This window comes from Capsicum annuum, chromosome 10 (genome assembly GCF_002878395.1).
Source record: "Capsicum annuum cultivar UCD-10X-F1 chromosome 10, UCD10Xv1.1, whole genome shotgun sequence".
Taxonomy (NCBI): domain Eukaryota; kingdom Viridiplantae; phylum Streptophyta; class Magnoliopsida; order Solanales; family Solanaceae; genus Capsicum; species Capsicum annuum.
The window spans coordinates 97,314,463-97,330,706 of NC_061120.1; the positions used below are offsets into that span (position 1 = coordinate 97,314,463).

The window sequence follows — 16,244 nt, forward strand, 5'->3', positions numbered from 1 at the left end:
AAGATCATATACCATTTTTATTTTGAAACGAGCATTGTTGTCCTCCGGCAAATTAAGATATTGCCCAAAGCAGATTTCCCTGAAATAAGAATCTAAAAAATGTTCTCAAAAGTATTTTTCTAAAGGCATTGAAAGATTTTCCATGGCTGACTTAACCATGAAATCACCCGTTAAATTTGTGGCACCATCGCACTGTATTCTCACAGGATAACGATCAATGCTGAAGATTTTGACCAACTCTTCGGTGGATGGGCTATTAGTATTTTGATCATCTATTTTGAAATATTCCTCCTCCCCATGTTCATTATCTTGTACTACTGATTGAGATAACACTTGTAAAGCAAGCTCACAGAGTAGTGGATGTAGCCCAGCTGCTTTATTTATTCCTTTACTTGGACTTGATTCAGTTTCTTTTCTTTTGGAAGTCATATTATCTTAAATTAACAGAAACATAAAATAGATTATAATTGATTAATGCATTATTAAAAAAGGATAATAGTAAATCTAACATACAAACAGTAAAATAACAGCTCCAAAAGATCACTCATCTGTTGTAATATATAACCAACCTGTTGCAATGGACGAGTAATCCATTGGAAAGAATAAAAACAGATCACTCATTTATTGCACTTGGAAGGTTATCTGTTGCAACGGATGAGTAATCCGTTGGAAAGAATAAAAATAGATCACTCATCTATTGCACCAGGAATGTTATTTGTTGCAATATATAACCAACTTATTGCAACAGATGAGTAATCCGTTGGAAATAATTATAACAGATCACTCATCTGTTGCACCAGGTTGGTTATATGCTACAACAGATATCCTACCCGGTGCAATAGATGAATGATATGTTTTTATTGTTTCCAACGAACCACTCATCTATTACAGCATATAAGCAACCTGTTGCAACGGATGAGTAATCTATTAGAAATAATAAAAATAGATCACTTATCTATTGAACCAGGTAGGTTATCTGTTGTAGCATATAATCAACCTGTTGTAGCGGATGAGTAATCCATTGGAGACAATAAAAACAAATCACTCATATGTTGCATCAGTTAGGATATCTGTTGCATCATATAATCAACCAGTTGCAGCGGATGAGTAATCCATTGGAAAAAATAAAAATAAGCCACACATTTGTTGAAACAGAGCACCCATCTATTGCCAAATGAGTTATCTGTTGGATCAATATTGTTTAGATTTCTTCCAAACAGAAGAGTCATCTATCGCAACAGATGAATGAACTATTATGTTCATCTGTTGCATCAGATGTTTTGTCTATTGGATCAGATAGTTAATTTATTGCATCAGATTGTTAATTTGTTGCACCAGATGGTTAATCTGTTGCATCAGAAGGTTAATCTGCTGCATCACCATTTTTATCAAGAAAAATAACAAATCAACCTAGTAACACCAAAACAATACACGCACACTAAGAACATCAACGGTGACCAAAAATCACCAACAAATCAAATTAACAGTTCGACAACAAGAACTATAATCACAATAAAAATTTATATTTCACAGCGAAAAGAGTAGAGAAGAAATATCAGAAATTAGGGTTTTATTCAGTTCACATTTTAAATTTAAGCAAGAAATATTGAAATTGTTAACCAATCTAGAAGAGAAGTTGGCTCAAGTTATAATTTTTTACCTGTAAAAAAAGAAATGGGATGACGAAGAACTCAAAATTATTATCGCCGGAGAAGTTGGCTCAAGTTCTTATGTTTCTTCACGTCGATTGACAGTTGAAAGTCGAAAAGGAACTTGCCCAGCTATTTGTCACAGAATCTTGAAGGGAGAAATTTTACAGAGCTGTTGGTTGAGAGAAAGTTGAGAGACTGTCGAGAGAGACGGTTGATTTAAAGTAGAGAGGTGTGGTTTAATTTATATTTTTGAAAAGATTAGAAACTTTTAGAAATATTAATCAAGTCCACAATTAACTTAATTAAGTTTTCTAATTATGTTGGACCCTTTAAGTTGGTCAATGTCACCAATCCTTCATTCAAGACTTAAAAGACACATTTCCTTCAATTTTCTCTAGTTTCTTGGACATGAATAAGATAGTTTATCCTTATTATCTCATTGACTTTCTTATATGGTTGCTGGAAATTTGGGTGTAGTTTTCCATTCTGTTTATATTATATATCTGCATTATCTTTGGGGCTCAGTCGACAGTTGCCTACTGATTACAACATGTTTGGTACTCATACTACACTTCTGTAGCCTGCAGATCATAGTACAGATTATCGCCAGTGTTGTGCGTGTCGTGTACAGCAACCATGGTTTGAAGACATATAGTGAGTTCCTGACGTTCAGAGTATTACTTTCCCCCCGTTGTATGTACTAGGCTAGTCTTTATGTTGTATTCAAAGATAGTTTATCTGTGTATCCTTCTTATATTAGAAGCTCTTCTACTGATTCCACCAGGTTTTGGGATTATCTTATGTATATTAGTCTTTTATTTCATCTATTCCACATTCTTCCTTTCATTCTTTTGGTAGTTCGTTACTAGCACTTCCGGACTATGGGATGTGGCTTGCCTACTGATGCGTTATAGTAGGTGCCATCATGACTTGAGAAATTGGGTCGTGACATATAAAGTATTACTTTGTCGGTGTCGTATCTCTGTTATTTCATCTTGTTTATGTTTTATTACGATTTTATTTACTGTCCTTTTATCCTGAGCTGAAAGTTTGTCAAAAACAACCTCTCTACTACTTCGGAGGTAGTGATATGAACTGCATATATTTTATCCTCCACAAACCCCACTACGTGAGAATATACTGGATTTGTTGTTGTCGTTGTTGTTGTTATTGTTGTTGTCTCTCTCTTTATTTCCTTTTTACTTGGCATTTATACTAAAAATAGATGTTTCAACTTACTTGTAGTTTCTTGCAAATCAAGAGAGTTTTATTATTTTTTTCCCATAATATCCTTAATATTACTCCCTTAATTCCTAAATAAATGCTCTTTTGGGTAAGGCATACCCTTTAACAGATTACCAACTCCTAAAAAATAAGAGATAACTTTACCAACTTACTCCTAATTAAATTTATCTCTTTTAAAATTGACAATGATTAAATTTTATTTTAAAGATGACAAAGTTGGAAGAACTTGGCCAATTAATTCTTGAAGATTTAAATAAATACTTAGGAACAAAATTAAAAGACAAAAGTAGCATTAAAGTAGGAGCGGAGAAAGTAAATAACTACATAAAATAATGATAATCTAATTTAGAGTTTTAAAGTACCATTAACAAGGTTAGTTTAGTAAAATATATGTTAAATTAATGATTTTAAAGAAGTATGCTATCAATCTTATTCAATTCCTTCTATCACTTCATCACATCATACTATAATTTCTCATCTTTATCTCTTCAATTAAAAAAGAGTTAATACATAAAAATGATCCTAAACTTGACACCAAATTATAATTTAGACCTTAAACTTTAATAGTGCACAAATAAGACATTTAACTATTCAAAACCTGAACAAATATGACCTCAGATTTTGCAACCCTATGCGTGAGTCTCACTCGTGCCTACGTGGAAAGATAATCCAATCACACGGTGCCACGTCGTTAAAAGGGCTGACTTGGAGAGAGGTCATATTTGTGCAGTTTTGAATAGTTAAAGGTCATATTTGTGCACTGTCAAAGTTTTGCTTTTTATGTTAAAACGACGTCGTTTTTATTATTACTATTATTATTATTATCATTATTATTATTATTATTATTATTATTATTATTATAATTTTTATTTATTTATTTCTATAGTAGCAACACCTAACTTTTTTTTAATTTAAAAAAAATATTATTATTATTATTTTATTTATTTCTATAGCAGCAACACTTAACTTTTTTTTAATTATTATTGTTATTGTTATTATTATTATTATTATTATAATTTTTTTATTTATTTCTATAGTAGCAACACCTAACTTTTTTTAATTTTAAAAAATTATTATTATTATTATTATTTATTTCTATAGCAGCAGCACCTACATTTTTAATTAAAAAAAACAGCCAAAACAGCCACTAGCAGGGATCGAACCCGCACAGTAGGCTGAAGGAAGCGCCCATGAAGAGCAAATAACACCATTGGGCTATCTAAGTGCCTTGTTTTATGTGGTTCAACATTAATATACGTACATAAATATATATTTTCTATCTTATATATATACAACGTAATTTTTTTTACCGAGGGGATTCGGGTGAACCCCATGGCAACCACGTAGGTTGGCCCCTCGTTAATTTAATAACGTTTTAATAACGTTAATTTAATAACATTTTAATTACGTTAATTTGATAACGTTAATTTAATATACTACTACTACTATTTTTAATAACATTAGTTTAATAACGTTTTATTAAAACTATAATTTTTTATTATTAGTATAGTTTCATCTTTAATTTAATATTTAAATAAATCATATTTAGATATATTATATAACTTAAATTCGTCCTCTGCTTTATTATATATATACATACCCACCCGATTTTTTCATATAATGCTGACCCGCCTAATTAATAAATCTTCAATATTGCTCTTTTTCCGCAATAATAAAAAAAATTAGATGCCATTTTCATCTTTGAGTCGAAAATAATGAAAAAATAATAGTGAAGAGTCATTTAAAGGTCATATTTGTATAGTTTTGAATAGTTAAAGGTCATATTTGTGCATTGTCAAAGTTTAAGGTAATATTTATGTATTATGCCCTTAGATTTTAAGCTGGACACGCCCAATTTTGCGTGTTGAATACACATTTTGCCACGTAGGATTGGAGGTCATATTTGTGTAGTTTTGAATAATCAAAGGTCATATTTGTGCAATGTCCAAGTTTAAGGTCAAAGTTATAATTTGGTGTCAAGTGTAGGGTCATTTTTATGTATTAACTCATTAAAAAAATCATGTATTCTATTTTTTTTCTTATTACTAGTAAATATTTATCCTTTTTCTTATTATATTTCGAACAAGAGAAGTATTCATGATTGTTGACCACTAACAATGAAGATGATTCTGTGAGGACCGAATGATTTTAAGGTCCCTGATAGTCTATTCTTGTTCAGCTTTGTATTTTTCTTTTTCTTTTTTTCGTACTTTTGTTTTTGCTCTTTTTCTTGACCTTGCAAGGCTTTACTTGACTCTTGATTGAGTCTTTTTTCTTCTTCCTTTTTATGCAGTTCAAATCACTTTTTCTTTCTTTAGCCATTTTGTTTGAATTTAAACTTAGAATTTTTTCAGTATATCTTGTAATGATATTAACGAAAATAAAAATATTGTGAGTTTCTAAGTATAATTTAATTGTTAGAAAAATGACAACGTGACAAAACTTCTTGTTCTTCATTTTAAAAAAGGGTATACTAAATTATCAGGAATCAAGTAATACGAAATGGCGACGGTAGTTTAACTAATAATTAATCCTATCTGGAGTAGGTTTATTTGCACATGCTACAACCAATATAACACAAGACCTTCTAGATTTTTAAGCGTGTGCTTTCTTCTGATACAATATAAATTGCCTTAGTAGACCTCTTATCTCATTTAACTCTCTTTCTATAATCTCAATATCACCCCTCCCTCCCTCCCACCAAGTAGCATCAGTTTTCCTTCTTCCTCAGTATTTCCCTACATCATGATTCCACTGTACATACCTATAATCCGTAAACCCTAAACATAATTTCGCGATAAAATAGAAATTCACATCATATTAGTTTTTTTAAAAATCCATTTATTTCAGTGTATTTTTATTAAGAGATATATATATTTTTATTAAGAGAGTATATATTATGTATAGATCGGGAGCTGTAATGGCATGGAATGTATTCAGGTTTTGTACTGCCTTACGAGGGCTTGGGTCGATCATGATCCTTTTGGTTCTTGGTGTTGTAGGAGTTACCTATTACGCTGTCGTTTTAACCAATTATGGTCCTTCTATTGCCGGTAGTAGTGGTCTTCTTGATGTCCTCATCGCTCTTTCAGTACTCGTCGTATTCCATTGTCTGGTAATTTTTAATCCCTCCGTTTCAATTTGTTTATCATATTTTAACTTGACATTGAGTTTAAGAAAGTTAAAAAAAAACTTTTAAATGTTTGTGGTCTTAAATTAAAAATGTATCATATGTACTAAAATGTCTTTACACTTGTGTTCTTAAACATGTCATGCCACGTGGTAAGTTAAAATTAAATAGTTGAAACGGAGGGAGTACAATCAAAATTAAATAGTTGAAACGGAGGGAGTACAATCATAAGGAATCTGTTAGAGTTGAAGCATTGGAAATCGAAATTGAATTTTTAATAGTCACCACTGATTCGAATCCTGCGGATAATGTGCTTGTATAAGATGTACTTAAGTTTTGGTGGTAATGGTTTTATTTTAACGGAAGGTAGTGACAGGGGTTAAACGTTTGTGCTAACTGATAATGTCTTCAATATTAACTAAACAGATCACCGGAGTTTATAGAAAGAAAAGTTTGAGAGATTTTAAATTCGTCTCGGTTATCGAGTTCTGTTTCAGAGCTGAAGTGGGACTCTGGATGGATTAGAAGTTATATTAAGTAGCTAAAAGTACCATATTTGTGATGGTTGCAGTTGGTGATGCTTCTGTGGTGTTACTTTTCTGTTGTTTTTACTGATCCTGGTAGTGTGCCTCCAAATTGGAGGCCAGAGTTGGATGAAGAAAGAGGGGAAGCTGATCCGTTAACTGCGTCAGAATTCGGGGCTTCGCCAGCTGACTCAGGGAATCCCATAATACGTTTTTGTAGAAAGTGCAACCAATTAAAACCTCCTCGGTGCCATCACTGTTCTGTTTGTGAGTTCTTGTTTTTTCACTGAAATGATGATTTTGGTTAAAGTTTTTCGATTTTGAAATTGAGTTGTGTCTGCTTCCCTGTTTTAGGTGGAAGGTGTGTGCTAAAGATGGACCATCATTGTGTGTGGGTTGTCAACTGCGTTGGAGCATTAAATTACAAGTATTTCCTTCTCTTCCTGGTAAGTTATCATGATTCTTGAATTTGAGTAGTATTGGATGCTAGATTCTGAACATACTTGTAGCCTCAAGAAATGACGATAAGTGTGGATGAAGATGATTTTTTGTTTTCTCGACTCTTCTGGTTTAATAGCTAACTGCATTGCTTGTTGGATTTCTATCCAATAACAAGAAACATCAGTAGGCTATAAACAGAAACAACAAACGCCTCAATTCTGAGAAAGTAAGAATTGCTTCATAAATCCTCACTATTGATATCGCTTCATTTATGCTCATCCCAACCCCAGTTCAACATTATATAAAACAAAAATCTAAATAAAATGTCCTAAATGTTATCTACATTTAGTACTATCTTATAAATATCTGACAAGACTAAAAGACTGAAAAAGTTGGACCTAAAGTAAACTAACATTACTAAAACTTAATCCTGACTATGTAAGTCTTTTTCTTCGATTGTGCCATATTTTTTGCTAGGTCTGTGTGGATTTCAACAGAACTTTTTGCTATGTGACTTTTGGTCTACCTTGTCCATTTAAATTCCACTCACCATGGTTTCATACCTAGTAGTGCATCTGTAGGTGGAGGTGGAGGTAGACGCAGGATATGAAAGAAATGTTCCAAGCGACCATTTCTCATCCTATCTTTAATGTGTGCCTTCTTCAACCTTCTGTGAATGTGGTTACTTTTAATCTTCTCTAATTTTCTCTGAAGTATGATCACACATCCATTACGCATCTATGTGACACTCATCTTGGGGATAGTTCTGCTTAATCTAAGGGGAGAATACATAAACCTCCCTAAACTATTCCCTGGTTTCAGAAAGATATGTAAAGTTTGCAGGGGTCCTAGTTGGCTAGTGCCCCCGAACTTCAGGCCAGTAGCTTTGCTCAGCATTTTTTGCTGACTGTCAGCCTACCACAGAGGATTCCCATCACCCAAGACAAGATGTTTATTTTCAGCGGCCATTACCGTCTCTTTTCCAAGGTCAGGCTACAACTTCTAAGTGGTATTATTATCCCCTTTCTCGACCACCTTGGATAGTGCATATCAATATTATGGTGTGTGAGGAGAAAACAAGATTAATTTTTTTTTATTTTTGTAACATTTTATTACTCCCTCTATTTTAATATGTATCTTACGTTTTTTTTTTATCCAGTTTGTTTCAAAAAGAATGTAATTTTCTATATGTAGCAACTCTTTAATTCCAATATCTCGTATCTTATATTTAAGACCACTTGATTCAAAAGACATTTTGGTATATTACAGATATTTTTAGTTTAAAATCACAAATTTAGATACGGTTACCTTTATCCAAAAATAGAAACACAGGTCAGATGATCCACCTCTTTGTTCGCTTGGGAGGGCTAAATTCAAAAGTTTCTCTTATTCTTTTGAACTTTGTGCCCCGTCAAACACACATAAAATGAAACTGAGGAAATGCTTGTTTTCCTTTTTTTCTTCTTCTCTGTTCTTCCAAATGGCCTCCACTACAGCTCTTTTATTTCTTTTTTTTTCCCTCTTCTTTTTCTTGCCATTTTCTTTCTTTTTTCCTGCCTTCTTTTCTGTTCGTTTTAATTGAATCTAGATCAATATCTCACCTCCTCATTTCTTCTGTAAACCTACTACTGATGCCTGAGTCGCCGAAACATCCTACCACATCAATGCTTTTTTCCCGTGATTTTTCCACCAGACACCTTCCATAAATGCCACCAGCAACTTCTTTCTCCCCTCAGAGACACAATATCATAACCCCTTCTCAACCCCTTCTCAGTTCTTCCTTCAATTTTTGTGATGCAAAAAATAAAATAAAAATTAAAGGGGGCAAGGTCCAGGATCAATCAAAATTGAATAGGGTATGGACTATGTGGTTTCTTGATAAAAACAAAAAAGAATTTTTGTTTTCCCTTAGTCAAAAGTGAGTGGTGACATGGGTATTTTGGGATTATGTTCCATGCTCGTGTTTTGTTCTTGATTCCTAAAGAATGGTGGTCAGATAGTGGAAAGGTGGTGGTTGGTTTTCACACAATTGAATAATGAAGTTGGAGGGGATTTTTATGGAATCATTGATGTTTTTGTAGTTGGTTTCTATTAGGTGATGTAGAAATGGAGAGTTGTGTTGGGTGAAGATGACAGAGGTGGGACGGAGAGGTTGTCGACGATGGAAGAAAGAGAAAAAAAGGAAATAAAATAAGGAAATTATAACCAAGGAAAAATAAGATGAAATTGGCACGTGGCAAGCAAGGTATCCTACTCTAGAGTGCTTCTCCACCCAGAGGCGTTTCTAGGACTTCTAGAGTATGGGTGCACTACTAAAAACAAGAAGGAAAAACTGTGTTAAGTGGGAAAATCTGTTTTGTGGGGGTGGGGGGGATGGTGAGTTTCACACTTGGTTCTGTTGGTTTAGAAATCATACCCACACATGGAACCTTAGCTAACCATCATTATCTCCTGTGTACAATCAGAGGCAGAGCCAATATTTTTAGTTTATTGTGTTCTAGAACACATTTATTTTTCTTGCGAGGTGCTGAAAAATTATTTATACATACTAAATGAAGTTTTAACATAAATATAGGCTTTGAGCCAAAGCTACAGGTTATTCCGAACCTGGCTCCACCACTGTGTACAATCATAGCTGGAGTTTCTTGAATGGCATGCTCCTCCTAAAGACATGCTTCTAGTCATACTAGTACTGATAATAAGCATCAACTGAAATATTAGCACCATCCTGTATACAATATCTGAATGACCATGGTGATAATTGCTTGTTGAGGAACTGTATCTAATATTGTTTCCTATAACCTTACCATTTTCCAAAATTCATCTGGCTATTTCTGTGAGAGTGCAATGCAGTTTCCTTAGAGTATTGCAAGTGATACTTGATGTTGAGAATGTGTCTTTTTCCGTATTCTTCCTCCCTGTTGGTGCCTGTCAGTTGATGTTTGTACTCTTCACCATTCATGTAACGGTGCTTAACAACAATTTTCATATCACTTTCTTCTCATTGCAGTATTTTAATGACCATCTTTTCCTCAACTAATTAGAACCTTCTCTTACTTCAGTTCTATACGTTCCTTGAGACCACTGTTGTCACTCTATCATTACTGCCACAATTTATTGCATTCTTCAGTGATGGAGAGATACCTGGGACTCCGGGCACTCTTGCGACTACTTTCCTTGCTTTTGGTATGGTTTACGGATTGTCTTGCTGAATTTGCTACCTGTTATTTCTTTTCGAGACACTAGTCTAATTTTTCCACATTTCTTGTGCACCACAGTCTTGAACCTTGCTTTTGCTTTGAGTGTTTTGGGATTTCTGATTATGCACATATCGTTGGTGTCTGCTAATACTACGACCATTGAGGTACTCCATTTTTCTTATTCCTCTTTCAAGTTGAATGTACATTGTTTTCCTTTCTGTGAAATGCCTAAATAATCTGAGACATCATTGATGCTGTGGAAACAGCTTTTTAGTCTTGAGGCAAAACCAGTTTATAGAACATTTCTCTCTTGGCCTTCGGTTGGGAAAAGTATCTTTCTTTTCGGGGAACATTTGAAGGCTTGTCTTATTTTCAGGCATATGAGAAGAAGACCAGTCCCAAATGGCGTTACGATCTTGGTCGAAAGAGGAACTTTGAACAGGTTAGATGACTGCACAAGATTGCCTTAATTTATTTGTTTCTTATGGTAGGTTACTCTCAATATAAAGAAAAGACAAATGCTTCTCTAAGTAATGCTGTGCTCTAATCTAAATTTTTAGGTAATAATCTTATGAGTACCAGGTTCATGGAGATGGTTTGGAAGTTATGGTCTGAATGTAAAACAACAAAAAAACGTAAGTTGGATAAGAAAGAGAACTTCCAATTGCAACTGGCACTCCATATTTATTCTGAGATATAATACTTGGAAGCTAATTCAAATCCCCATGGTAAAAAAAGAAATATTAAAGAACCTAAACTTCATGGTAGTAGAGAATGGAGAATCAAGGAAGCATAATTTACAGAGGGTGGAGAAGTTGCAAACCAGTGAGGACATGATATGCCATGTACATAGGACCTTGATATCACTCACATTTATAAAAAATGACCAACATCTCATAGCAATGATAACTTGACAAATGTAGTTCACGATTGAAATATAATAGTAGAATACTGGATCTGAAGAGTTAATTGCAACTTCTGTTGCTTTATCTTTACTTTCTAGTTTTACCTTTTTTAGTTTTGATAAACCTTTCATCCTCTTTATGATATAAGAACAACAACAACATACCTAGTATATTCCCACCAAGTGGGGTCTGGGGAGGGTAAGTGTACGCAGTCCATACCACTACCTCAGAGGTGAGATAGAGGGGCTGTTTCCGATAGACCCTGTCTTAAGATAAAACAATCTAGCAAAGGAATAGTAAAAGGACAAGATACAATAGAAATTACTACACCCAATAATAATACCATAAACAAGACTCACCAAGTAATACAACTAATGATACAACACTCTGAAATAATACTAGTACTACAGCTACTAACACGGACAACAAAGTCCTCCTACCTACTCTTAATGATATAAGAAACATACATTATATATTCATATCGGATGTGACTTTTCTTGTTGCAGTGTATGCAGTTATTTTATGAAATAAATAAATTGAGAAATAGTTGGTGGGAACATAGGCTCGAACAGAATGATGTGTTTGCTACCTCTCTACCTCTTTACCTCAAGTGTACTTCGGTTAACTTGATTAATATTTGGTTTAACATTGAATATTAGTGTACTTATTTTTTAGTAATGTTTTATCTTTAGAACTACAGGAACAACACTAATAAAACCACATTTATACGAAATATCATGAAAATCCTAAAAGAAATGATACAGGTCGCGATCAAATAACTTTTGCTGGAATAGTAAAGCTTGAACAGTAACTGATCCAGTAGAATAGGGTGAAGGGGATAAGTAATAACCCCTTCATTTTTTATTTTTTTTTGAATTTTCAGTTTTAAATTTTTTCGGTGAACGTGGGGACACATTTTTTATTTCATATTTTCATACTTAGTTTTTAGCACTTTGACTGTTCAAGTATGCATTTTCGATGATTATGTGAAACATCTTGAGCAGGCGTCATATTGAGGTTAAGTATGTTTTGGTTTATTCAAAGTCAAAGTAGCAAATCACATGATGTTGGCGCTTTGGTTATACTAAAAAGTTATTTTAATGGTCATTCAGCTTCGAGAGAATGTTAAAACTAATAAAACGGAGTATTCAACGAATTTAACAAGGAGGGTCTTAGTCTGCCAACAGGGTTTTCCATAGTAACCAATGAGGTTTTTAAAACCGTATTACCTTCATATAATATATACACAAATAAAGCCCTACACCATATGCTGAAGACATTCAGCTACTACTGCACTTATTCTCTACTCTTTAGTTCCTCTTCCAGCAGATCACCTAGGTTTCTACTCGGTCAGGACCCTGGCTCCACACATGCACCCAGCCATTTATAACTTAATGCAGTCCTCCATTTTTCTGTGTACAATTTTTTGGCAATTTTTTTTTTTTTTTGAAACTTGTAACTGTATCTATTTCTGTAATGATCAAAACAGTACATAGGTTACACTGAGACCATATTTACAAGAGTACTCCATACACTACTGCCCTGCTATTACAAGGAGTCTAAAACATCAATAATAGTGACAGTATCATTTGAGTACATCTGATTAACCAAAAACACAAGGTCAAAATACAATTCAGCTTGACTTGCTCCATATTCTCAGTGCTCTCAAAACATTTGAGATTCCTCTCCTTCCAAATTATCCACCAGATGCATGCTGGGACTATTCTCCATCTGTTCCTGTTCTTGGCCAGCACTCCTCTTTCCTCCCGGCTCTGCAAAGCTACTGTGACTCTCTGAAGCATGGACCATGAGATGTTCTTGAGGCTTAAGAATAGTCTTCATAGCTTGCTAGTTGCCTTGCAGTGCAAAAATAAGTGTTTTAACTGTTTCTGCAGTTTCACCACAACAGAAACATATGTGGCATAGTGTTATTCCTTTCTTCATCAGGTTTTCTTGTGTGAGCGCTGCATCCTTGGCCAACAACCAAACAAAGCATGCAACCTTGTGGGGGATTTTGACTCTCCATATATGTTTCCGGGGCCAGTGATAAATCCAGTAATCATCCTGGTTCAACTTCCTGTAAGCTGCAACCCCCTCTGAAAACCCCTTCCTTAGCTCCCTGCCACCTTAAAAAATCTATTCCAGTCTCCAATACTCCAAATTGACAAATGATGTTGAAGAACTCTGTCACCCTTTGGAACTCCCAGTCTTTTAAGTGTCTCCTGAATGTGAAGTTCCATCCTTGTGGTGTCCAAAATTTGCTATAGTACTTTGTTGGGTTAGAACTAGATTGTGAATATCTGGGGATAGGTTCTTCATGATTCCTGCTTCTTATCAATCGTCCTTCCAGAAGTTAGTCTTCTCACCATTCACTATTTTGATTTTAGTGTTTGGTTTGAACTCATCCCATAAGGCTCTGGTTCTGTCTAAACAATATGACATTGTAGGCAATTTCATATGAATCCTTCATAATTACACTGAACCTACTAAAAAGGTTGGATATACTAGTTAGATCTATGCGCATATGTGATATTTATAGACCATTTTGATTTTCCGTTCCTCCTCTAATGTCTACTCTCCCTTGTGTTCCCAAAGACCTTAATACGCTGTTTAACACCAATTCCTAGGTTACTTCATCTTCCATGCCCTTGTTCCAGCAGTGTTGTTAATTTATTCTCTGAATCCATGTGGGGTCTTACCATGTTTACCAGCAACGTCAAAATTTTCTCCAAGACAACCTACTAATATGCCGTCTTTGGTTCTTTACTGGTACACAAGGTTTACAAAGAACCTTATCGAGGAATAGGATATCAAATCAAATTGTGCCTGATCTACCATTAACTGGAAGTTTTGATCTAAAAAGTGGTACATATATGGTGTTACCTTTTTAGTTTATTTTGCCTATTTAAATGAATAAACTTGAGAAAGCTTTCACATGCCTGTCAATTTTCAGTTAAATTTTAGTGGTTAGTATGCTGCTGTATAAGACCGAGAATTAGACTGGATTACCCAGCAAACATGTTGTACTTTCTCAAGTTTACTTGTCTTGAGAAAACTTATTATGGCTCCATTTGGATTGGACTGCAAAAACTAGTTTTGAATATCAAAGCTAATTACCTTTGCTTGTCTTGCCTATTTCATGTTAGATCTGTTTTATTTTCATAAAAAATGTCAGATCCCTTTCAGTTTACCATTCTAAGGTTGTATTATATGAACCAGGTGTTTGGTATGGACAAGCGGTATTGGTTCATTCCTGCTTATTCTGAAGAAGATTTTAGACGGATACCTGCTCTTCATGGTCTTGAATACCCGTCAAAGCCCGATTTTGATGTCCATGAATAATAATGATGTGCATCTCAAACCTAAGTTTCGTGGTTACAAAATATAGAGTTAAGAGTGCCTCAGGCTTTCAACTGATTAACCGGCTTTAACTGCATCGGACTGGACTTTTGCATCTACTTGCATTATGCAGAGCAACAGCACAGAAATATTATGAGTCTGAGCAGGCGACAACTTGTGGATTGGAGTAAAGGCTGGCATTCCGTAATGAGTTGATAATGTCCGTTTCATAATTTTTAGATATCTATGTGAAATTAAGATTATGCAACATAAAAATGATGCTGATTTTTTCACGTCGTTGGACGCTGTGTTTGTAATTGATTACTTGACTATAAATGTAGATTAGATCTCTGAGATTCTCGATCCGAAAACATTGATATCCTGATAAAAAAAGTGCAGATTAAATCTGTAATGATTTTGTCGTCCGTATGATGGAGTTTTAATCGTTATTAGCTGCAAAGTCTGGTTCTGGGTCTTAGCCTTGATATGGCGACTTTGCCGTCAGGATTATTCACAGTTGAGCTCTTACTTTCTGGCGGGTTTTACTGTCTCAAGTACACTGGAGGACAGCATTACTATCTGATTTTTATTAAACAATCAACTCCCAAGTTTTGATCTTACACGCTGTCTTCTCTATCTTCTCTCTCATGCAAAACTCTTAAGTAGCCTAACCTAGCCATGGTGGTGCCCGGTGGCCAGTCACCCACGATGGCTGGTCAGGCAATTTCTGTTGCTTCCTCTTCCTACTTCTCTTCCTTTTCTCAATTCCCGAACAACCTCGAACCCTACCACAAAACCTCCCATAACATTGATAGAATGGCTCTCCAACAAGATTACTTATATACTTTTACGGACAACCATATTGCGTTAAATGCTCCAATTCAATCTAAGCAAATTCAATGAAAAAAGTTGATTATATTATTGGACAACCTGTTGTCAATTGGACAGAATTTGAAGTTGCAGCAATGGGTACCACAGAAAATTTGCAATATCCAGTGATTGATGAATTTTCTTATGATTGGCCAGAGTAGAGGATTTTTGTGCACAAATACTAAAGCAGAGTGGAATAGGGGCTTGTAAAATTGGATTCCTCCAGAATAGGCATATATTGTTGCGATTTGATTTGCTTGAAGATTTTATTAATATGATGTCAAAAAAACTCCTTGTACATTAAGACCAAAGGTGGTCTGTCATATCAGATGGGATTGTTGATATATGACTCCAGATTTAAGATGGAGGAGGAAACTAAACAGGCGATGACTTGGATGGGAACATTAATTCATGGTGACCAAGAAGTTTCAAATCTTAAAGAGAGCGATATAAATCTTAATTATTAAGTAGAGGTTGACAATTTTAAAATCAGTGTTAATGATCCTAATTTTAAAACCCCCAAGTTCTATTATTTACAAAAGATTCTATTTTTCCCACCCCACTCCTCCCCCTCCATAACCCTCCTGCCGCCGCCGCCACCACCACCAGCTTCTCTTTGCTACCATCAACATCTCCTCCTCCTTTTCCTCCACCACTACCACCACTTCCTCCTCTTGCACCACTATCTATTCTTCTTTGTCATAATCCGAATCAGGGCCTGGCCGTGACGGACATTTCAAGTCGCCGTAGACCGGAGACCAACCCCTTTGACTAGTCACACAGAACATAATACACTAACAAAGGCTGAATTTCAAACATATAACATGATAGATAAAGGTAAGCTCAAGAAGTTCAAGATATATCAACAACCAATACCAAGTCCACAGTAATCCACAGAGCCTCTATGACAAAACCGAAGCAAACCAATGTCGGGACAA

The 16,244-nt window shown here is 34.7% G+C and overlaps 1 protein-coding gene across 2 annotated transcripts; it reads left to right on the forward strand.

Moving 5' to 3' along the window:
- Positions 1 to 5,005: 5,005 nt before the first annotated feature.
- Positions 5,006 to 14,865, forward strand: LOC107845588 (probable protein S-acyltransferase 14). Of its 2 annotated transcripts, XR_001666897.2 has the most exons (8): positions 5,389 to 6,012; positions 6,599 to 6,818; positions 6,906 to 6,997; positions 10,055 to 10,178; positions 10,271 to 10,356; positions 10,569 to 10,634; positions 10,753 to 10,827; positions 14,317 to 14,447. XR_001666897.2 is itself a non-coding variant. In XM_016690001.2 (7 exons), the coding sequence occupies exons 1-7, from the start codon at positions 5,797 to 5,799 to the stop codon at positions 14,437 to 14,439; spliced, it is 927 nt and encodes a 308-aa protein (XP_016545487.2). In that variant the 5' UTR covers positions 5,006 to 5,796; the 3' UTR covers positions 14,440 to 14,865. The 2 variants fall into 2 exon arrangements, 1 of the variants encoding a protein (XP_016545487.2); XM_016690001.2 differs by lacking the exon at positions 10,753 to 10,827 and having other exon boundaries at positions 5,006 to 6,012; positions 14,317 to 14,865.
- Positions 14,866 to 16,244: the final 1,379 nt, after the last annotated feature.

What these genes read in the sequence shown, in the direction of transcription:
- LOC107845588 (XM_016690001.2), top strand. Translation starts at nt 5,797, where the DNA reads ATGTATAGATCGGGAGCTGTAATGGCATGGAATGTATTCAGGTTTTGT. An exon ending in GACTACTTTCCTTGCTTTTG is followed by an intron (nt 10,179 to 10,270) that starts GTATGGTTTACG and finishes TGTGCACCACAG; the next exon opens with TCTTGAACCTTGCTTTTGCT. An exon ending in GAAAGAGGAACTTTGAACAG is followed by an intron (nt 10,635 to 14,316) that starts GTTAGATGACTG and finishes TATATGAACCAG; the next exon opens with GTGTTTGGTATGGACAAGCG.